Source organism: Lampris incognitus, chromosome 21, assembly GCF_029633865.1.
Source record: "Lampris incognitus isolate fLamInc1 chromosome 21, fLamInc1.hap2, whole genome shotgun sequence".
NCBI classification, from domain to species: domain Eukaryota; kingdom Metazoa; phylum Chordata; class Actinopteri; order Lampriformes; family Lampridae; genus Lampris; species Lampris incognitus.
The window spans coordinates 14,913,731-14,937,503 of NC_079231.1; the positions used below are offsets into that span (position 1 = coordinate 14,913,731).

At 43.9% G+C, this 23,773-nt stretch overlaps 1 protein-coding gene across 2 annotated transcripts; it reads left to right on the forward strand.

Moving 5' to 3' along the window:
* Nucleotides 1-489: 489 nt before the first annotated feature.
* On the forward strand, nucleotides 490-23,494 carry slc19a2 (solute carrier family 19 member 2). Of its 2 annotated transcripts, XM_056301289.1 has the most exons (7): nucleotides 490-660; nucleotides 1,166-1,726; nucleotides 1,950-1,985; nucleotides 10,591-10,852; nucleotides 14,768-14,960; nucleotides 15,570-15,711; nucleotides 23,211-23,494. In XM_056301289.1, the coding sequence occupies exons 1-7, from the start codon at nucleotides 538-540 to the stop codon at nucleotides 23,397-23,399; spliced, it is 1,506 nt and encodes a 501-aa protein (XP_056157264.1). In that variant the 5' UTR covers nucleotides 490-537; the 3' UTR covers nucleotides 23,400-23,494. The 2 variants fall into 2 exon arrangements, with proteins under 2 accessions (XP_056157264.1, XP_056157263.1); XM_056301288.1 differs by lacking the exons at nucleotides 1,950-1,985; nucleotides 23,211-23,494 and having other exon boundaries at nucleotides 15,570-17,706.
* The last annotated feature ends 279 nt before the right edge of the window (nucleotides 23,495-23,773 follow it).

Genomic DNA, 23,773 nt, shown 5'->3' on the forward strand with positions numbered 1-23,773 from the left:
TAACTGCAATAAACGTAGGTCCGAAAGGAAGGACATGATGGAGGAAATGGGAAGTTTAGAGATGACAGGAACAGAATTGAAAAACATGCTGCAGTGTGGCGTCAGTGGACAGGGCAGAAGCTGCTTGAGCTGCCTTCGGGGAACGGGGCTGATAGGAAAAGCCTTCATCAGGATACTGTAGGAATTAATTGAATCCGGAAGATGGCAGTAATGCAACACTATAGATGCCAGCTACCGTTAAGCATCAAAGAAGAACAAATTGGGTCGGTTTCAGGGTGCGATTCACAGAAATAACATCTTGCACCGACGACACCGACGACACTTTAGCTTATCTTGGCAGAGCAGAAGACTTTTCAACTAAATTGCCTCCGCCGAAACGAAAACGTGCGGACGAGCATCTTGACGTCCGATTGGCCGGAGCCATCTGACGTCATTATCATGAGACGCCCAAATAGCGGCGGGTCACAAGTCGTCTGTCAGATGCAACGGGACCGCCTCATGCAAGGGGAGGTCATGCGGACGGGATAAACCCGAACCATGCCGGAGTTATACCCGACCTTCTTACTCTGCGTGTATGGCTTCTTCTCCAGTCTCCGACCGTACGAGCCTTTCCTGACGGCCTTTCTGATGGGACCGGACAAAAACCTGACCGAAACACAGGTGGGCGCTAAGGCTGTTGAGTTAACGCAGCCGTTAACGAACGTGTGGACGACGGGGAAGGATGTCTATCAGATGTCGCGTTTTTGTTGAGCTCTCTGTGAGAGTTGTAAGTAAAAGATGTATGAAACGACTGCCCTCGTTTCTCTATCAAGCGGGCTGATGTAAGTATGGCAGGGCTTGGCTGTAATAGTGAACAGGCAAGGGTGCGATAATGTTTGTTTTCCCCAATTCAAACGGTAAGCGGACTTTGGGATTGTTCACTTGACTTTTTTGTTCTTCCCAGGATCAGACTACCCAAAGTAATCCATTACGGAATGTGCTCGGATCAGTACAGTCTTGTGTTAATCCCAAAATAATTGCTTTTATCAAGTTATGTGGCTAGTCTGCTAGAGCTCTGGTAACTGATTAAAAGAGGCTGCTGCAGCTAAGAGGTTGGCAGTTATTCCAGCTGATGAGTAAAACCTTCTCACCTCCATCTCTTGCTGTTTTGTTTTATCAACTGCAGGTTGTTAATGAAATCTACCCGATATGGACCTACTCCTACCTGGTGTTGCTCTTCCCCATCTTTCTGGCTACCGACTACCTCTGTTACAAACCTGTGCTAATCCTGCAGGCAGCCAGCTTTCTAATCACATACTCCATGCTGATTAAGGCCCAGGGCGTGCTGGCCATGCAGCTCCTAGAGTTTTTCTTTGGGCTGGCCACGGCCACGGAGGTGGCTTACTATTCCTACATCTACAGTGTGGTAGAGCCGGCCCAGTACCAGCGAGTGACTGGTTACTGTCGTAGCGTCACCTTGCTCGGCTCGGCGGCCGGCTGCTTAGCCGGTCAGCTCCTGGTGTCCGTGGCCCGGGTCTCCCTGCTCTCCCTGGTCGTCATCACGCTTGTGTCTGCTGTGGTGGCGTTCGTGGCCCCCTGGTTTCTGCCCGTGACCAGTAAGAGCCTGTTCTTCCACAAGAGCGCCGTGGTGGAGGAGGGGACGGCGCACCAGACCAGCAGGTCTGCCATGAAGGGGGCAGATGACTCTGAGAACAAAGTGCCTCTAAACATAGAAGATGTCATCACTGTAAGTAGCTCGTCAGTTTCTGTTTGTGAAATGCTTTGCTGTTGTAATCTCAGTTCACTGCTTGTCTTTCACCACCAGCCTTATGCCCCTTGTCTTCCTCTTTCTCTCTTTTACACACACACAAAATAATATATTGCCTATTTGATCCACACCTTCCAGTGACAACATTGAGAACTCTTGCACAATTTTTGAGGGCTTGAAATATTCCTCCATTACTTTTCAGGAAGTAGCTCTTAAACTACAGCTACAGTCACTCAAGGTAAGATGCGCTTTGCTGTAGTTTGCTGTTTATCAACTGATCTAAGCTGGCAACAAGTGAGGGAGACCTCAGCTAAGACTTCAGAGTTTATTCCACTAACTTTAAGTAGCAACAAATTGATTTTAATCTGTGGCGTTTGTAGCCTGAGTCCTGAGCATCAGGTGTGTGGGAGAAGAAAAAAATTCAACAAGGCAACAAAAAAAAATAAATTGGGTGTCAGTCATAACGGCGGCAAATGAATATGTGAAGGAAGTTCTGCTTATAAGCACCAGTGGCAGCACTATTGCTCCCTTTCCCCACCTACTCCCAGGTGCAGTCAAATTACTGTGACATCCCATCCAGCCCTGACGAGCAGGCAAGAGGGAGTAATCACACAAACAGACAGACACGCCCAGTCTCAATCCCCGCCCAGTCTCAATCCCCGCCCTAAATTCTTCACTCACAGACTTTAACTGATGTCCCCTGTGTAGTCAAATGTGAAAAGATGGTTCAGCAGACATGCACATCTTTGTTTCACAATATTTACATGTTAGCTCCCTCCATAGCATAATGTGTTTACTCACACACCATTAGTTTACGTTTTTACCTTTCCGGAGTTTCCTGTTATTCCTGTTTTTAAACATCATAACGCAATGGATGTGGGTGATTCCCTAAACCAAAGTCTGGAGGAACGTGGATTTATGGTAAATGCTCAAAAAGTCCGTGAGCGAGCCCTCCCGCACATACTGGTTTTACATCATCATCACATTACTGACCAATTGATCACAACAGAATTGAATCTAATAACCTTTTTTTTTTTTTTTTTATGTGATCATTTATAAATCATACCTGCAAACTCCTAAGAAGTGAAAAAGGTGACAAACCTGCAAACCCCAAACCCTCTAGAGGGGTCCGGGGGCATGCTCCCCTGGGAAGAAATCTTTTAAAATATCATCTTAAAATGTAGCATTCTGGTGCATGCTGAGAAGAAAATTAAGGGAAAAGACAACTTTTATTTAAGGCAAAAAACATATTTATTGACACCGGTGTTTCAGCACTAGTGGGGTTGATCAGCAAGTTGTTGCTGGTGAGCCAAAAAGTTTATTTAATTTCTTCAGTCTTTTGGCTTGTATAAGTCCTTAAAGTGCTCGTTTCTGCTGCTTAGCTATGTGCCGCTTTCTTGCCACGTTTTCTTCCTCTACCGCTTGCTTCATATCTCTGCAGCACTTGAATGAGTTCTATCCTTCTCTCTCTGGCTCTGAGCAACTTTTTCTGTCGCTAGGCCTTGTCTCTTGTTCCTGCCGAATTGATGTTGCTGCACAGCCTCCTGTCAACTGCTCCAAACTTTACATCATCCTTGCTGAACAGCTCTACGGCACTCTGCTTTCTGGACTGCGAAGTGTATTTTGCTGTCTGGATGGCACTGAATGTGGTGATGTTCATGCTGGTGCTTCCTGAGTCTATGTCGCCCATCAGATTGAATGAAGAGTCTACCGAGGGGCCATGGAAGATGGACATGGCAGCCTTTACAGCTTGGTACAGGCCTGGATATTTTCCTGTTTCAAAGACAGAGGACCACATCATCTCCCTCTTTAAAAGTGGGCAGGGTGTGGTCCACACTGTACTGAAGTATTTCCTGGAGAGTGTCGGTGGCAGGTGACTCATCATGTGTGTGAGCTTCTTCAGTTCAAACCCAGTCTTGGTGTGTCCTCTCACAACAGGATCTACGGCAGACAAGCACTGCAAGGTCTTGCTCTGCAAAGGCAGCTTATTCTGCAGGCATTTGGCACATGTACTGTATGCCCTGGAGACTTCTTGGGGGAATGGCTTCAGCAGCTGAAACTGAGATCGATAACAATAAGCACACAAACACTTACTACTGTACATGTAATCATACAAACCTGGCAGAGGTTTCAAATTATTACAGTATTTTAAAGTACTCACAGGGTGTTGTGGATGTGCCACTCTGAATCGATCAGCCTCCCGTCCCACATGCATCTCTCTCACAGGTAGCAGTTTGTCATCAAAGTGCAGAGTAGCAGAGCTTTGGGCATTGGGTTTAGGTGTTCAGATTTGACAAAGCAGGCAAGAAAGTGGGTGAAGACTTGCAGCTGTTTGTCGTGCAGTTTATGGACAAGTGTCCGACTGCCCTGTGAAGAAATTAACACGGAAGTTGTGGTTCAATGAACAAAAATGCACACGAGGAATACATACAGATTATAACTCGGGGTGTCAGCAGGCTCAGGGCGTCAGCAGGTATCAGAGTTATATTTAATAGTTAAGACCTTTTGTAAAACTAAGGGTATAGAACTACCAGGGTAAGTTTTTAGGTAGTGTAATAAATCAAACCATTAATATTTCTTTCTACAGGACTTCAGAAAGTAAATACTAGGATTCACTTGGAATCATCTCAATTGGAAAAAGCATAAAAGGACCTATCTAAGGACCTACAGACACCCTGCTCAAAGTGGTCTCGGTAATTATTAGACATGGGATTTCTATAATTAAAAACTGTACACAATCTGCCGGAAAATTAGTACTTCTGTATATTGCTGAAGATCCTCTGAAAATGTATACCCCAATCCATGCACCATTTTGTAAGCTGCTAATGTGTGCGACAGCTCAGTCCACTCGGTGCTACTTTGTCTGCAGCCAGAACCTGGGCCAGCTTCACCATTACGGGTGCGAAGGTAAGCGGCAGCGAATGTTCAGCAAGAGTAGCAAGAACCATCGCCTAGTAAAACCCTGTGACTGTATGGCTTAAAATGCATGAACTTCCATTGTTACTGTAAAGTTGTTGGAAGTGTAGCCTATCTTGTATTTGCAATAAATATGTATTTAATCTAGTACAACTCTATTTAAATTGAGTAAACACACCCTGTACTATGTGTTCTGATAATCTACTCTGGCAAATGTCAAGTAGCCTATCAGTAAAATAATAGTTGTGATTTAACTTAGGCAGCATGGTAGCACAGTGGTTAGCGTGGTCGCCTCACAGCAAGAAGGTCTTGGGTTCGAGCCCCGGGGTAGTCCAACCTTGGTGGCACATCCCAGGTAGTCCTCTGTGTGGAGTTTGTATGTTCTCCCCGTGTCTGTGGGGGTTTCCTCCCACAGTCCAAAGACATGTAAGTCAGGTGAATTGGCCATACTAAATTGTCCCGAGGAATGTGTGTGTCTCGGCCCTGTGGTGGCCTGGCAGTCTGTCCAGGGTGTCTGCTGCCTAATGACTGCTGGAATAGGCTCCAGCATCCCTGTGACCCTGAGAGCAGGATAAGTGGTTCAGATAATGGATGGTTGGATTTAACTTGGTGACATAGAAAACTGCAGGCCTCTAATCTATACACACCTCTGCATTAGCAACCCGCTGCAATGAAGGTACAGGCACCTTAACTCTCTCATTGCTTCGGGGCCCTTGGGAGCATCTGCACTTGGGACTTTTAGGACTGGAAGTACACTGGCTGTGGTCATTATAGTGTACACTTTTTGCTGGTGCACCTCTGTCTGGCAGTGTGCTGAGAGGGAATGTGAGCCCTTGTTGCTGTAATTTACCTCATTTGAGCAGAGGCTGCATTTAGCATACCTTGCATTATCAAACATTTTTTTTTTAAATACCGTGACAGCTGGAAGCTGTGCTGCCCTCCCTTCACCTCTGTTTTGGCCTCCACCTTTAGCCAGTCTCAGCTCCATTTGCACCTCAGCCCTGCGTCAAGCCGTGCTACATAAATAGCATCTTCCTTCATTCTGAAAAATTGACCAGATATTATCACCTGGCATCAGGGCCTCATTTTTCATGGTCATAAAAGTTCGTTTTTGTTTTTCAAACATTATTTTCTGATTTTCAAGTTTGTGGAACAAGTATACAAGACACACGAGCAACAAAATAATAAAAAAATGTGTAGGGAACCCCCCCCCCCCCCAGGCTCAAGGCAAAAAAAAAAAAGACTGCAGGGACTTCTTATTCCGATTCCACATAATAATTATGTTTTGGAAGATAGTATAAAGTTGTACACGTATATCTGTATAAATGTTGTCATTATAACCAGGTAAAAAAGTACATTCAATAAAAGGGAAAACCTTCAATAAAGTCTATGAAAGGACTCCAGGTCAAAGTAAAGTTTTTGCGGGTTTTAAATATTTTATATCAGCGCTTTTCTAAAGGTAGAAAGGACAGCACCTCCCTCAACCACTGCAAAAGTGATGGAGCTTTATTCCACTTCCAGTTAAAAAGAATAAGTCTGCGAGCTAGCGATGAAGCAAATGCTAGAGCAGCGTTTCTCAAACCTCTCCTGGAGGACCACTTGTCCTGCATGTTTTAGATCTCTCCCTGCTCCAACACAGCTGATTTAATGATCAGTTTTGTTATTAGGCAGCTGCGGGAGCTCATGACGAGTGGATCATTTGGATCAGCTGTGTTGGAGCAGGGAGAGATCTAAAACATGCAGGACGAGTGGTCCTCCAGGAGAGGCTTGAGAAACGGTGTGCTAGAGCATTTACCTGCACAGTTGTGACCTTACAGTTAGGGGGTGGTATGCCAAAGATGGCTGTGTGAAAATCAGGGGTTATGGTCTGTTTACAGTCTTGCAAGAATAAATTAAAATATATGTTAAATACGTGGCATTAAATATACTATGTCCCCAATAACTGTTGAGGGAGGGGCATGCCCAGGACATGTCCCACCGAGGCTGGACTACGGCTGCACCTCGGACACCCAGGGTCTGTGGTGGGAAAGATTCTGGCAAGCTTGTCCCCGAGTAGTAAAGGCGGTGAAGCAACTTAAATTGAATTAACCCATGTCATAAACACAATGAGAACGTATGTATACGAGTTGAGCCGTCCCGCCATGCCTCTTCAGAAAGCTCCACACCCAAATCTCTCTCCCATGCAGTTTTTGTTTTGTCCCAGGATATCTGTTTTAGTCCCCGTTTCAGTGTGTAGATTATAGAGACCCGTTTTTTCCCAAAGGGATCCATCTCTCGAATAACATCTCATTGGTGCCTTGGTGGCAGATGAGGAAATGAGGGAAACACTTTCTTGGCAAAACTACGAATTTGAAGGTGTCTTAAAAAAGTGGGATCTGGGTATGTTATGGTCTTTGGTAAGGGTTTCAAATGAGGTGAACGGTCCATCTGTAAATAGATCGCAGAAAAACGCCGGTCCATTTCTTATCGAACACAGATGACTAGAAGAATTGATTATTTGCTACTGGAAAAAGCCGGCTAGCATGCTTTAATCCAAAATGCCTTCTAAACTGGAGCCATATCCTAAGTGACGCTTTAACCACCGGGTTTGTTATTTGTATGTTAGGATTATGTGGTAGTGGAGAGGTGAATATCGGTAAAGGATTGGATAAGAGTTCCATGTGAACCCAATCTGCACCCTGTTTATTCTTATATGTAAATACCCAATGTAAAAGTCTTACAATGTTCGCAGCCCCGTAGTAATAAATAAAGTTAGGCAAGCCTAATCCCCCTGTCTCCTTGGGGACCTCCAAGTATATTTTCTTCATCCTGGGGTTTGAATTGTTCCAGGTGAATGATGAAATTAATCTATCTAGTTGTTGAAAAGTTGTCTTGGGTATGAATATGTGAATCATTTGAAAAAGACAGAGAAATCTGGGTAAGACTGTCATTTTACCTATATTAATGTGGCGCACTAATGAAATTGGTAGCGTTGACCACTTTTTAAAATCTTGTTTCGTTTATTCTAATAATGTTTTAAAGTTATGGTTATATAACCTCCCCATTGTGTGGGTGAGTTTGATTCCTAAATATGTAAATACATTGTGTTCAAGTTTAAATATTAAGCTCTATCAGTATGGTTAATCGGAAAAAGCAAGCTCTGAACAGTTTAATTTATAATCTGACAGGTGACCACAGTTATCCAGGGTAAGTAATAGTCTTGGTATGGATTCTATTGGGTTGGAAATATATTATATATATATATATATATATATATATATATATATATATATACATACACACACACACAGGTCATCTGCATAAAGCGATACTTTATGCGATTTACCGCCTCATGAGATACCTTTAATGCCATTCTCTGCCCTAAGAGCTATAGCAAGTGGCTTGATTGCCAAATTGAAGGAGAGGGGCTGCAGCCCTGTCTGCAGCCCCTATGGAGCGAAAAATAATCAGAAATAATATTATTCGTCCACACTGCGGCTGTCGGTGAGCAATACAATATTTTAACCCATGCTAGGAATGATGAACCAAAGCCAAACCTTTCTAGAACAGCAAATAGATATTGCCATTCGATGCGGTCAATTGCCTTCTCGGCGTCTAATGAAATCACGACTTCTGTCTGTTCTACGGAATGTGGTGTGTACAGTACATTAAATAGGCGGCGCGTGCTATAGATTGACTGCCTGACTGGTATAAAACCAGTTTGACCAGGGTTAACAACCGTTGGGACTACAGTTGGAATACGCGTGGCCAAGATTTTTGTAAGGATTTTGTAGTCGCAATTCAACAAGCTTACAGGGCGATGAGAACCACACAGTAGGGGATCTTTGTCTTTTTTTAAGCAACACTAATATGATTGCCTGCATCATAGTTTGGGGTAATTTCTGTTGGTTAAGAATTTCCCGATACAACAGGTTGAGTATCGGTGCCAACCTGGTAGCAAATTCTTTACACATTTCAATTGAGAAACCATCCAGACCCAGTGCTTTGTTGCTGTGCATGGATTTAATTGCTTGTGTCACTTCCTCTGTTGATATCTCTTTGTCTATCTGTGCTCGGTCCTCAATGACAATTTTTGGTATGGTCAGACCGTGTGAAAAAATGCGACGAGTCACTGGGTGGTTCTGAACTATAAAGGGAACTATAAAATTGTTTAAACTGGTTATTGATGGTGTCAGGGTCGGTAGTCTTTACCCCAGCTGCTGTGCAAATGTCAGGAATAGTGTTAGCGGCTGTGGACTGTCTAACCTCATGGGCTAAGAGTTTTTTCAGCTTTCTCTCCATGTTCATAAAATGTCTGTTTTGATTTAAAGAATAATTCTTCTGTTTGTTTAATGGAGAGATTGTCGAATTCTGTTTTTAATATTTTTCTCTTATAAAGCTCAGGTGTTGGGGAATCGGCATATGAATGGTCCACTTCTGCTATACTATGGGACAGTGCTGTTAGACGTTATGTTTCTTTCTCTCATGTGCTAACCTTACCCAGTCAAGGCCGCCGGTGGCAGAAACAAGAAATTATTACAGAAATACAGAATGGGGAAAATGAACATAAATGGCTGGAATACGTGCGAGATAACGTGTATAAGGCCAACTGCACCGCCTGCCCCCAGAATTTCTCCATTAGTCACAGTAGAATTACTGATGTCAAACAGCATGGACTAGGAGAAAATCATGAGAGGAGCGAGAGGCTTTAGAGGAGTCGGGGAGCTCTTTCACAGTTTCTTGTTCGCCAGGCATCTCCAGAGGCTGATATGGTATGTATTAATAATCATATCGATTTTATTAAACCCAAATCTGGTTGATAGGCTAGCAGTGTTAGGGAAGCTACTCTGAAAGCATAGAGGAGTTGAACCACAGCAAAGCTATCGTGATACTATTCATGGGAAAGTGCAGTGACTACAAATGTAGTCTTTTATATTGGTGTAATCTAATGCATAGAACACAACAAGTTAACTACACAAAAATTGGCTAACAAAAAAGTAATTTATACTTGAATCACTATGGAAATGTGAATGTAGTTGAACTGCCTACAAGCTAGGCCTACTACAAAATGTCAACATCAGCAAAGACGCAACACACCCAGGTCACTGTCTGTTTGTTCCCTCGCTATTGGCGAAAAGATAACCGCATCATCAAAACCCGGACTAACGGGCTGAGGAACGGCTTCTTCCCCAGAGCTGTAGCCGCCAGCCGTTGTTTGTCCTTGTTTTGTTTTTTTTATCATGTCTAGTGCTGCTGGTCTGAGAGTCACCAAATGTAATTTCGTTGTGTGCACACAACGACAAAGTATCTTACCGTTATCTTATGTAGGGTTCATTGTAGTAGTAACGTTACCAAAGAAGAGATCCAGCATCCGTGATAAGCAGGGAAAGGAAGACGATGTAGTTATCTTGAAGCTGATTGGCCAAAAGACTCGACCTGTCCCACCAAAGATGTTTTATTGCAAAGAAAATCAAGACATAACAGCTCTCTGAAACGGTCTCTGGTCTCACGCCAGTCTATGGGAGATTGCGCTGACTGGACACGTAACCCCCCCCCCCCCAAAAAACAAAAACTCTTTGGATCTAAACAATTCACGTGGATGACATATTTTGGTTCAAAACGGTGAATTTCGCCGAAAAGCGACAAGTTTGCAGGTATGAATAAATGATGATAGTTGTGCATGGGGTTATTGTGGCTGGAGGGGCCATTATCCTTTTCTTTTTGTTATTTTCTTCATTAGACATCAGTAATCAGTCGATGATCCTCTGTGTATTTTAACACCTATTTCCCAAGTCTGCTTAAACCCGTTATGCAACATGGTAATCTGCACTAACATTACAGAACACCAAACCAAAAACTCCTGGGGAGCGTTTTTCTTCAGGCGTGTGCGTGCGTATGTGTTGGAGAATTTGACTGCTCTTATAAGCTACACCCCGTTGCCCCACCAGGTCCCGGTGGCCAGTGAGGTGAATCAGAATCAGAGAGGTGGTGATGGCAGCGGGCCGACGGAGGTGCTGCGGATCCTGTGGGATGACTTCCTCCAGTGTTACTCGTGCCGGCCTCTGCTGGCCTGGTCGGTGTGGTGGGCCCTCTCCACCTGCGGCTACTTCCAGGTCATCAACTACACCCAGGCCCTGTGGGAGAACATCCGGCCCTCCCAGGACTTCGCCATCTACAACGGCTATGTGGAGGCGCTTGCCACGCTGCTGGGTAAGGGGGCATCACTTTAACCGCTTTTTGCAAAGTATTTAAGCTTTGGCATCTCTAGTTTTATGGCGGTATGCCTTTCCATCACCTTTTGTAATAAGTCAGTTTGTATGGACAGTGTGCCACATCTTGGCTATTTTAACCGAAGGTAAACCCTGTTCTCATCTTCACCTCTGCTCTCCTTTCAAAGTTTGAGGCTTTTCTAGATGTGTACATTTTCTTATTTCGAGTAGTTTTTAGTGAAAACAATTGTATTCCCTTTCAATTGTGGATTGGCACATGCTGATACCCCCCAACCCCAGATCTCTCCGCTCTTAGCAATCCAGTCTTCCAAACACACACAAACATGCATATTCATTACCTCTCATTGCAGCTTGTTTCCCATTTTTAACGCTACAAAAGGTCACACAGCTGACAAAACAGTTTTACACTGAATTATAGTCAGGAACACCAGAACCCCAGGACCTCCACCTCTGTGATCTTTTTACTCTTTAAACAATAAGGTGAATGCTGCCAGGTGCTGTTTCGAAAATCTGTTTGACCCGGATAAGTCTCAGCTAAACCGTTCAAGGCTTTGCCTTTCTGGGGATTATCAATGAATGGATGTTTAATTTGTGGTGAGGCTTTGTCCATTTTATGGGAACCAGACTGTGGTGCGATTATCCCTGTATATGGAAATGAAGTTAGTTTTAACGTGTGTCACTCCCCACACAGCTGGAGGTAGTTGAAAACGATGCATAAGCATCAATAATAAGAAATTCGGCATGCAAACTAGTTAGGGGTGCAAAGGTGAGAACGATGCATGAGCAGAGAAAAACACTTCTTCTTCTTCTTTTACCAGCCATAAAAAAAGAAGCTTTTTATTATTGCATTTTTCCATTACTATTTAGCATTTCATCTTGGTCTCATGTGATTCTCAATCAATATTACAGTAGTGTGCAGGAATAGTGGTAACACTAACTGTATACAAAAATATTTATTCCACTGTTTCAACACTACAGTGTAACGCATTTGAATTAATACATTCAGTGGTATTCGCCTTTAAGTGCACTAAGGATAATTTATTAAGGAGTTTGAGAATATACCAATCATAGAGGAATTAACAATAATAACGGTAATAAGTTCAGAGTCATAGGTCATATTAATGTTTTTTATTCTGTAGTAGCATGTTCAGTCTTCATTTTCTCCTCTCCCGCTAATCTCCACATAGCAACTGGGTTTATTTCAACTACCCAGATGATAAGTACTGTGGTGGCCAGTGACATGGAGAACTTGCAAAAAAACTCAATGAGACGAGGATCCTTGTAGCGCCGCATTATGTAATAAATTTTCACATCATTATGTAATAACGTCACGTTTTTTTCAAATCAAGACATAAATTCTGGTGGTTTATTACATAATGCACCAAATTATTACATTTTCTTCATAAAAACGTATAACATCCGCATTTTGTAATAACCGGTGCAATATGTAACAACTTATTACAAAATGCGGATGTTACACTTTTTTATGAAGAAAATGTAATAATTTGGTGCATTATGTAATAAACCACCAAAATTTATGTCTTGATTTGAAAAAAACGTGGCGTTGTTACATAATGATGTTAAAATGTATTACATTATTACATAATGCGGCGTTATTATATAATGCGGCACTACAATCCTTAAGTCTGAGTCAGGTCTGCAGAGTGACTGAAAATCAGACAAAAGCCTCCCTGTCTTTTATACCATTTACAAACCTAGTGAACAATCTGCTTGCGTCAGTCAATGTCCTGCTGTTAATCAGGGTCCTTGTTGATCAGGACATGTTGGCGGAGCAGGAGCCTCTCTATCGATGCAAGGATGACGTTAGGATGTCTTCAGTCATCCCCCTTTGACAGTCTAATGGTTGTCTTGATATGCTGCTACTGTTTTCTGCATAATAATGGTTACACTTGCATGATGGAATGTCACTTATCAGACTTTTGGGCATAAACTAGTTTATCTTCTACTAACCTTCTGTCCTGGGTATATGGCCTTGTGCTACTTGCCACTCTAGTCACATGAAATGACAGGTACCCACATGTGCCCTTACGCACTACCATATATTTCCCCCCTTTGAGGCCTACAAGGCCTCAACCTTGCTTTAAAACCTCTCTTTGTCCTTCCTTTACTTACACTTCCCTTCTCTTCCAACTTGACTCTTAACCCTCACCTTTGTTCTTATTATTCCTTACTATTTTTTTTTCTAAAGCGCTTTAAGCACTGCTTGAATCTCTACCTACGATCAGCCATGATAATCTTTCTTTCATACACTAACTCTTTTTTTTCCCTCATTTTTCATAAACACTCATCCTTGTTATGACAGGGCAGAATCCATTCTACTGGGGGCGCCATTCTCACTTACAGTAGGGTAACATCACTGTCACCCTAATTTTTGTCCGGTTTCTTGAGCTACTGGCCGGAGTGGTGGGTGGTTTCCATAATTTAATTGCCGAAGGCTAAATTTACAGAATTTCTCCCACTAAGCGTTGTCGAGATGAACTGATTCACCGTTCTGTGATAAAGCACAAAGTATTATTAAGTGCAAATGTACCTTTATATATGATATGCTCACATTTGTAAAGAAAATTAACTAGAGGGCAGCCCCACCAGGTACACAACTGATTACAATTATTACGTTCCAGATCCACTCTGTGCCAGAAACCATGTTAAAATGTGCAAAGAAAAATTACAAATGTGAATATAAAAGACTATCCTATGCTTTAGGACTGGTGCTGGGGCAGGGCTACAGTTGTCTCATTTTTTTCTTCTTGGCCTGGACCAGTGTCTAAAAGGCCTTGTAGCGCCGCATTACGTAATAATGTAATAAATTTTCACATCATTATGTAATAACGCCACGTTTTTTTCAAATCAAGACATAAATTTTGGTGGTTTATTACATAATGCACCAAATTATTAAATTTTCTTGATAAAAAAGTGTAACATCCGCATTTTGTAATAACCGGTGCAATATGTAACAACTTATTACAAAATGTGGATGTTCCACTTTTTTATCAAGAAAATAATAATTTGGTGCATTATGTAATAAACCACCAAAATTTATGTCTTGATTTGAAAAAAACGTGGCGTTATTACATAATGATGTGAAAATTTTACATTATTACATAATGCGGCGCTACAGGCCTGCTTTCGCCATATGCCTCAGCCTTGCCTTCTTCTCCTCTTCAACCGTCTACTCTACCCTTTGCTCTCCTGAGCACTGCCAGATGGTCGGCTGCTGTCGCTTTTCTAGCAGACTCTGCTGCCCTTGGCGTTTGTCAGCGGTTCTTGCTGACCAGATGTTCTTACAGAGTGTGAGGTCCACCTCTCCGTACCTGACATCCTCCCTTAATGATGTTTGATAGCTTGCTAACAATTCTTGTTTCCTCCAGTTTGATGTCTTATTCCAGGCTTTCCGACCGGCAGGTATTTTTTTTGGTTTTCAGTTGATGCCTTCTCTAGTTTCATGGCTGGCATGCGCCACTGTGGCAACTTCGTTTCATTTTTTTTTCTACACAGCAGGTCACAGACCAACGGTCTGGGCTCGTGCTGTACTGTGACTAGCGAGTTGATTAGCTGCTGCCTTTTTGTTGACAGGTGATAAACTTGCATCCATAGATTCAGATGTTAACACTCCATTGTCTTTCTATGGAAGTCATTTTCAATAGGCAGGCTCTCGCCCCCCCCCCCCCCCCTCAATTATTTATCAGCGGATCTGCACAAATTTTGTAGGTGACCTATTTTGGATTCAAAATGGTGAATTTTGCTGAAAGGTAACACATTTGTATGCCCGATAGTTGATATTGCAGTTTGGCTAACAAGTCCACAGATCCCAATGAGCCGATGTGAGACGGCCCTGAAGTAACTTGAACACTCCCGTGTGTCTGGCTTCCTGCAGGTGCGTTGGCAGCATTTGGCGTTGGCTACGTGCCGGTGTCGTGGGCGGTGTGGGGAGAGTTGGCTCTCTGGGTTTTCTCCATGCTGATGGCCGCGTCCGTCTACGTCATGGACATAGTGAAGAACATCTGGGTGTGCTACGGCGCCTACGTCCTCTTCAGGGCTACCTACATGCTGCTCATCACCATTGCCACGTGAGTGGGGCCTTCTTTTTTTTCAAATAGGGGATTAGAATGGATTATATCAAATGAAAATACAATCTAAATACTGCATTTTGATTTTCAACTCCTACATGCCCTGCCTACAGAGAATGACTGACAGGTCTGTAGACCGTATGAAGTTGGCTTAGCAAAGCTTATTATGAAATGCACTTAGTCAGCAGTGATGTAGAGCAAGACTCAAAAAACGGAAGGTGAAATGGCTATTTAGTTAACATTTTAATATTATCAACACATGCATTACAAACATGGAAATTCAAAACATATTGTCACAAATAATGCATGTGTAGAGAACTATTCAGATTGTGCTGCCTCTTGGCCGGTGCTTCCCAACTGAACCGAAGACAAAGGAGGGAGTTCAGGCCACCACATGTTATTCAAGAAGCAGGGGTCTTAACAACACCATTTGCTTGCAAAAGAATCAATTCTCTCACCAGGGCAAGCGGGCGGGGGTGTCTATTTCACTTGCACATTTACTTTAGTTGTATCCACTGCTCTCCAGTAAATCTGCATTTTCTTCTGCTGTATTGATATAACCTGCCATTAACTTCCACCGTGCTCTGCCTCCACCACCTGTCCCTGTAGGTATCAGATAGCGGCTAGCCTTAGCATGCAGCGCTATGCCTTGGTATTTGGAGTGAACACCTTTGTGGCTCTGCTGCTGCAGTCTCTGCTCACGCTGGCAGTGGTGGACAACGCCACCCTGGGCCTGGACGTCTATGTACAGGCAAGTGTCTCTGTATCCCACAAAGTTGAATCAGTTCATCTAAGTGATAAAACGTTTCTCCCATTAAACTTTGTGTCCAGATGAACTGATTACGCTTTCCAGGATTTCTTTACCTGGCCTGTGTTATTAAGCATGCATTAAGACAAGTCTAGTGTAGTCGGCCTCTCCGGGGAATCGGCTCTTCCTGTAGTTCAGACTAGAGATGCCCATGGAGTTAGTTTTATTTTTTTGTACACATTTTGCTCCAAGTAAAACAAAGCGATGTTTGCCGAGCTTACTCAGCCCCTCCCCCCAACATTTAACTTTTTTTTCCGGTGTGATTTTTGCCAGCAAAATGACTGCAGTAGTAGTTTCTAGAATTATGAGGCACATTTTGCAATATTTATATTCACAAAATTGTGTATTAAAAATGCATACATTAGCTTTTTACCCAGTCATGTTGCCTCTATGAATGGCATATGATTACAAAGTCAAGATCTTAATTCATAGGCAAGTTTATTTTTACAGCAATTTTCATACATAAAGGCAAAAAAAATTTAAATTAGGACAGTTGTATGGCTACTGCTGATATTCTAAGAGCTATTGATTGTCTGACAAATGAACTCCTTCAGTAGCAAGCTCAATTTGGCTCTCAGCTGGCTGCATTAGAGCCTGGCATCATTTCAGGTGCTTCCCCCGTCCTTTTGGGCTACCATTGTCAGGCGGAGTTGTGGAGTCTCGCTCCCTCTCTGACCCCATGGGTGATAAGAATTTCCTCCTGGTGGATCATCTTCTCCCCAGGACCACCCATGTAGAGCCTCTTGAGGGGTCAAGAAGTAGGTTTCTACTCCCTGTTTGCACAAAAACTCTCCAGCGACATCTCTTAAGAGGAAGCGGTCTTGTGTCACAGCCTCCCTTTCTGCTGAGTTCAATGCAGCAATGGGTTGTACAACCTCTGGTCACTAAGGCTGACCAGACTGACCTTCTTCCAAGAAAGCTACTTAATTTTGTCATTGTATTCTTACAAGTAATTTGTTGTCTGCATTCGCCCTGGACACTGTTGCGCAGTCTTGGCTGACATGCCTCTTTAGTGTCGCATGGAGGTCAGGGACAGTACCTGTGGAGTGGCGGTTCTCATATTTAAAGAGGACTGAAGGGTGTGCTCTAATTATCAGGGTATCACATTGCTCAGCCTCCCTGGGAAAATCTACTGTAGGGTGCTGGAAAGGAGGCTCCAACCAATTGTCGAACCTTGGATCCAGGAGGAACAATGCGGATTCCGTCCTGGCCCTGGAACAACGGACCAAGTCTTTACCCTTACGGAAGTGCTGAGGGAGGCATGGGAGTTTGACCAGCCAGTCTACATGTGTTTTGTGGACTTGGAGAAGACTTACTATGTACCCCGGGGCACTCTGTGGGGGGTACTGGGGTAGTTGCTACAAGCCATCTGGTCCTTGTGTAACCAATGTGAGAGCTGTTTCCGCATTCTCAGCATAAAGTCAAACACGTTTTCAGTGGGTGTCGGACTCTGCCAAGGTAGTCTCCGATTCTGTTTGTGATATTCATGGACAGGATCTCTGCTCTTCGCAGATGTGGTTTAGTTGGCTTCAGCTGAGTGTGAAATGGCCGGGATGAGCGTCAGCACCTCCAAGTCTGAGGCCACGGTTCTGTACCGGTGGATTGCTCCCTCCAGGTTGAGGATGAGTTGTTGCCTCAAGTGAAGGAGTTCAAATATCTCAGGATGTTGTTCACGAGTGAGGGTAGGATGGAATGGGAGATAGACGCAGCATCAGCAGTAATGTAGACGTTGTACCGGACTGTTGTGGCGAAGAGAGCTGAGCCGGAAGGCAAAGCTCTCAATTTACCAGTCAGTCTTCATTCCAACCCTCACCTATGGTCATGAGCTTTGGGTAGTGACCGAAAGGGTGAGATCACGAATACAAGCAGCTGAAATGAGTTTCCTCCATAGGGTGTGGAGCTAGTTGATGTGGTGCCCCCGGGGTAAACCCAGAACTCGCTGGAGAGAGGGATATCTGGAGTGCCCTACTTAGCTTGCTGCCACTGCAACCCAATCCCGGCGAAGTATCTGATGATGAGAAAATATGGATTAGTAAGACCCAATGGATTTATGATGTTTTCTAAAAGCCAGTATCCAGACTGGCTAGTTCAGTGGTTAGGGCTCCTTAGTGATATTGCTAAGGTTATGGGTTCAAAACCAGCATCTGTCAGTCTTAGTTTTGAAAGCCAACACCCAAACAAAATAGTGAAAAACTCACTGGTTGTGATGCATGAGAGAGGATGTAATGGTTCAGTGGTTAGTAGTCTGCTATAACATTGACAAGGTTATGGATTCTAAACCTGCATTTATAATTCTACCCAAGACTTGGTGGTTAATGCTCTGCTTTAACATTGGTTAAGTTATGTGTTCTAGACCAGTATTTGCCATTCTACCTAAGTTTTGCTCACTAACATCAAAAAGAAAAAAATCATAAACACCCAAAGGACATTGCCAAGTGTGCAAAGGCCCTGTTCATCACCGTGTGGTTGCTGGTTCAAATCCTGCTCCATTTGTCAGTACCAGGGCTCACAAAGAGCCTGGTGAAATAGGGGTTAGTATTCAACAGACACTAAGTGTCTGCCACTGTGGTGGTCAGTTTGAATCCTACTCCGTTAATACCAGGGCCAACAAATTGAGAAAATGGCCTCCTCTCAGACAGTCTTGGAGGACGACAGTTCAAGTGGAGAGCTAAGATGGTGGAGGAGGGAGTGTGGCCAGGCTGGAGGTCCTCTGGGCCTCAGAAGAGATAGGAGGTGGGGGTTATGACAAAGGTAACTGAAACTTTACTGAAGTGGATTGTTTTATTTGCATGTGTCTGAGCTGATATGTGTTATGTACACAGTCATTGAGAACTCTTCCTCACCTCCCTCGTCTCTCCTACCCCCACCCACCCTCTCCTGAACATAATTGTCACAAATTGGTACATACCATACCAAGTGGAGAAGGCCGTCTTTTTCTTGGACGAGGGAATCCAGCATCTTGAAAAATTGAGCCATTCCCAGCTGGTCCAGAAGTTTGTTGACCCTAGGCATAGGATAAACATCATACTTAGAGATTCATTCACCTTTTGACAGTCAAAACAGAACTACCTCGGCGGTGTTGCACAACCCCACATCACATAGCTCCCATTTCCCTACCAGTCATTACAGTATCAAACCCAGGCCAATCTGCCACCAGTAATGGAGGGTAAATCAGGTGGATGCTAACCACAGCCTTTACTTTCCCCCTACTTTAATCTTATCACAGTGGTGTCCAATCCATGGTGCAGGGGTAATTCTGAAGGAAGAGTGTGCTGGAGGTTAAGCGTGTCGGACAGAGTGATGAGTATGAAGCTGGAAATCAAAGGTGTATTGATGAATGTTATCAGCGCATGTGCCCCGCAAGTTGGGTGTGAGATGGAAGAGAAAGAAGAATTCTGGAGTGTGGTGGGGAGGGGGGGGGTGATTGGAACAGAGGTGATGGGTAGTTATGGTGTCAAGGAGAGACATGTGGAAGGACAGATGGTGGTAGATTTTGTAAAAAGGATGGAAATGGCTCTGGTGAATACATATTTCAAGAAGAGGGAGGAACACAGGTGATGTATAAGAGTGGACGAAAGTGCACAAAGGTGGACTATGTCTTATGTAGAAGGTGCGATCTGAAAGGGATTGGAGACTGGGGAAAGTGGTGACAGGGGAAAATGTTGCTAGGCAGCATCAGATGGTGGTCTGGAGGATGACTTTGGAGACCAAGAACAGGAAGAGAGTGAAGGCAGAGCCAAGGATCAAATGGTGGAAGTTGAAGAAGGAAGACTTGGGTGCAGAGTTCAGGCAGGAGTTAAGACAGGCACTGGGTGGTAGTGAAGAGTTGCTGGATGGCTGAGCAACCACTGCAGAAGTAGTGAGGGAGACAGCTAGGAAGGTACTTGGTGTGTCATCAGGACAGAGGAAGGAAGACTAGAAGACTTGGTGGTGGAATGAGGAAGTACACAGAGGAAGAGGTTGGCAAAGAAGAAGTGGGATAGTCGGAGAGATGAAGAAATACAGGCGTACAAGGAGATGCAGCGTAAAACGAAGAGAGAGGTGGCAAAGGCATATGGTGAGTTGTATAAGAGGTTAGACACTAAGAAAGGAGAAAAGGACTTGCACCGATTGGCTAGACAGAGGGCAGTGGCAGTATTTTTTTTTTTTTTGGCTAAATTACAGTGGGGCTCAAATCAATGTGAATACATACACAATAGAATAGCACCCCCACCCAACAGCTAGAAATACCATGCATTAGATGATTGCACTCTCCTTTTTTTACATGCAAAATTACATCGAGAGCAACAGACGTGGACAGTCACTACTATTACTGAATTTAGACAATACTATTCATGAGGACGTTTGCAAACAAATCGATTCATAACATTACAATTTCTCTCAACTTATCTAATTCAGCGACTGATTTTACTGTGTTAGCATACTTGCAAGGTGGGCTCATGTGAGTGATGTGACGTGTGACAGAGTAAAGAGAAAACTCATGTTTTGTTGCTCTGATTGCTTGTAGCTCTTGTGGTCTATCCAATACTCTATGAAAGTGCCTTGTCATCGCATAGTAACGACCATAGCAACAACTCGATGGAGACAAACAATCCGATCCAGTGTTGTTTCCAGTTGGTTTCAACGGCACCTCTGCACTTTATATGGTACTGAGAGTTTCATATTTGGCAGCGTAATTGTTCGAATGAGTGATTATAACTTACAATAAATGTCAGTGGTGCTAGATAGCAAGCTAATTTAGCCGAATGGGTGTCCGTTCTGTTTACGAAAATGATGTCATCACTTTAATGGCGGTATTTGGTCTGGCGATGCCAGACTAATGTGGAGGCGCTGGGTTGGCAATTTTCTTAGTTGTTCCATGGTTGGACCCCAACCAAGCCATACCCTGTCGCCGCCACTGACAGAGGGACTGAGCTGGGAAGGATGTGCAGAGGTAAGGGCAATCAAGGACAGAGATGGAAATGTGCTGAGAAGGTGAAAGGAGCACTTTGAGGGGCTAATGAATGAAGAAAATGAGACAGAAGATTGGATGATGTGGGGATAGTGAATCAGGAAGTGCGGTGGATTAGCAAGGAGGAAGTGAGGGCAGCTATGAAGAGTGGAAAAGCAGTTGGTCCAGATGACATACGTGTGGAGATGTTTAGGAGAGATGACAGTGGAGTTTTTAACTAGATTGTCTAACACAAACTTGGAAAGTGAGAGGACAGGGCGATGTGCAGAACTGTAGCAACTACAGAGGCGTGACGTTGATTAGCCAAAGCATGAAGATATGGGAATGAGTAATAGAAGCTAGGTTAAGAGAACAGGTGACGACTAGTGAGCAGCAGTACGGTTTCGTGCTACGGCAGAGCACTACAGATGCGATGTTTGCTTTGAGAATGTTGATTGGAAGGTCAGAGAGAGGGTCAGAAGGAGTTACCTTGTGTCTTTGTGGATTTAGAGAAAGCACATGACAGGGTGCAGTATTGTATGAGGAAGTCGGGAGTTGCAGAGAAGTATGTAGGAGTGGTGCAGGATATGTGACAGTGGTGAGGTGTGCAGTTGGAATGACAGATGGGTGCAAGGTGGGATTACATCAAGGATCGGCTCTGAGCCCTTTCTTGTTTGCAATGGTGGACAGGTTGACGAACGAGATCAGGCAGGAGTCTCTGTGGGCTATGATGTTTGTGGATGACATTGTGATCTGTAGCGAGAGTGGGGTGCAGGTTGATGAGAGCCTGAAAAGGTGGAGGTATGCACTGGAGAGAAGAGGAATGTAAGTCAGTAGGATTAAGACAGAATACATATGCGTGAATGAGAGGGAGGACAGTGGAATGGTGAGGATTCAAGGAGTGGAGGTGACGAAGGTGTATGAGTGTAAATACTTGGGGTCAACTGTCCAAAGTAGCAGGTAGGGTGGAGTAGTGTCAGGAGTGCTTTTTGATAGAAGGGTACCCGCAAGAGTTAAAGGGAAGGTTTACAAAATGGTTGTGAAATTGTGAGACCAGCTATGTTATATGGTTTGGAGACAAGGGCATTGACGAAAAGACAGGAAGCAGAACTGAGGATGCTAAGATTTTCATTGGCAGTGATGAAGAAGGACAGGATTAGGAACGAGTATATTAGAGGGACAGCTCAGGTTGGACGGTTTGGAGACAAAGCAAGAGAGGCAAGATTGAGATGGTTTGGACATGTGTGGAGGAGAGATGCTGGGTATATTGGGAGACAGATGCTGAATATGGAGCTGCCAGGGAAGAGGAAGGCCAAAGATGAGGTGTATGGGTGTGGTGAGGGAAGACATGCAAGTGGCTGGTGTGACCGAGGATGCAGAGGACAGGAAGAGATGGAAACAGATGATCTGCTGTGGTGATCCCTAATGGGAGCAGCCAAAAGTTGTGTGTGTATGAAGAGTTTTCAACCCAACATTACACCAGCTGATTTAAATGATTCCCCTCTCTGGTTGGAGTTGTTAATCCGTAAAATCAGCTGGTGAGTTGAATTGAAGAAAGCATGCATACTTATGCCCCTCTCTGCCACATGAATGGACACCACAGTCTTACTCATGATGCTTACCCCAGTTTGAACCAGGTTTTGATATTTCATGGTCTGCTTGCACCCTGACTCCCCGTGTGTCACCTTACCATTATCAGGTATGATCCCTCCAGACCCGAACTCCAATGGGCACCTCCCTCCTGAAGGGGCCTGACTGCCCATGTTGCCAGTACTCCTGCCCAGCTGCCTGAGAAGCCTTCTTTAGGGCTGGTCCCATAGCTGCTGAAACCAGGACCGGGGAGAGGGAGGAAAAGGGTTACTGGGGTGTTTATGATTTGTCTGACAGAGGCTTTAATAAAAATGACACAGTCCAAATAAGGCTTAAGATGCATAAAATGTTATAGTCAAATAAGCAAAAACTGAGTTTGTATTTAGAAATAGAAATGTCCACATTTAGGAGCAAGTATTGAAATGTCTGTTAATCGCTACCAGCATGGATAAAAGGACACAATACCGGTAAAGGTATATTGACATCATGAAGCCTGATCATTATGGTCTGGTAATATGATGAACACTTGTTGGTCATTTAGTCTTGGGCATCCTTCATGACATTACATCTATTTTTTAGCACACAACAGATGATAAACTCAGAGCAAGTGTAGCTTGTTAATGCACAGCAGCAACAAAGCATTACGTTAAACAGTAGCATTTAACTTGGCAGTCAGTGGTGTTCGTGCATCGCATGTAAACTTTTTTTTGAGGCATGCGTGATATTTGCCTTTCGTAAGCTCCATTAAAAAAAAAAGATGACGAGAGAAAAGCTATGGGATAATTGTGGCGTGCTTTTGGGAAGGGGAATGTAGAAATCGTGGCGCTCAGACATCTAAAGCCTTAGAGTAAACCAGCCTGAAAAGATAACATGCTCATGCCTTTGGGGAATTACTTTCTTGTCTCCGCTTTCCTCCCCGCAGTTTTTCATCTATGGCAGCTACTTTGCGGTCATCGCTGTGGTCTTCCTTGTGGCAGGACTTTATAAGCTGGGCGCCAGGAGGCGTTCCAAGCCCAAGGGCCCGGCTGACAGTGGTGGAGAGACGGAGTCGGACTCTCTCGACAGGGATTCTCCTCTGCTCGGCAACATAGATGGCATTTCCAAAACGTGAGCAGCGGTCTGAGACACCTGTGACCTTTGACCAGAGCGGCCTACCTAATCCTGTTGAGCGGATCATCTACAGTAGCACTCGAGCCTGGTGCCCACATACACTACAGAAGCTGGGGTCCAGTTTAATATTATTTAAAAGAAAGTAGTCACTTGACAATTGTCTTCAACATGTGCTTCTTTGGGTAGTGACAGACACACGTGTCTGCTCAGATTTGCTACACAGTAGAAGTTAATCACTTTAACACACATTATGTTAATGTGCCTTTGCTGCTTAACGCACATCACTGGCTAATCAGCTGTTCATCTTTTACCAGAAGAGCTCATTGATTTTGTTGCCATTGCAATTTTAAATCCTTTTCTGTAGCTGGTTTAAAT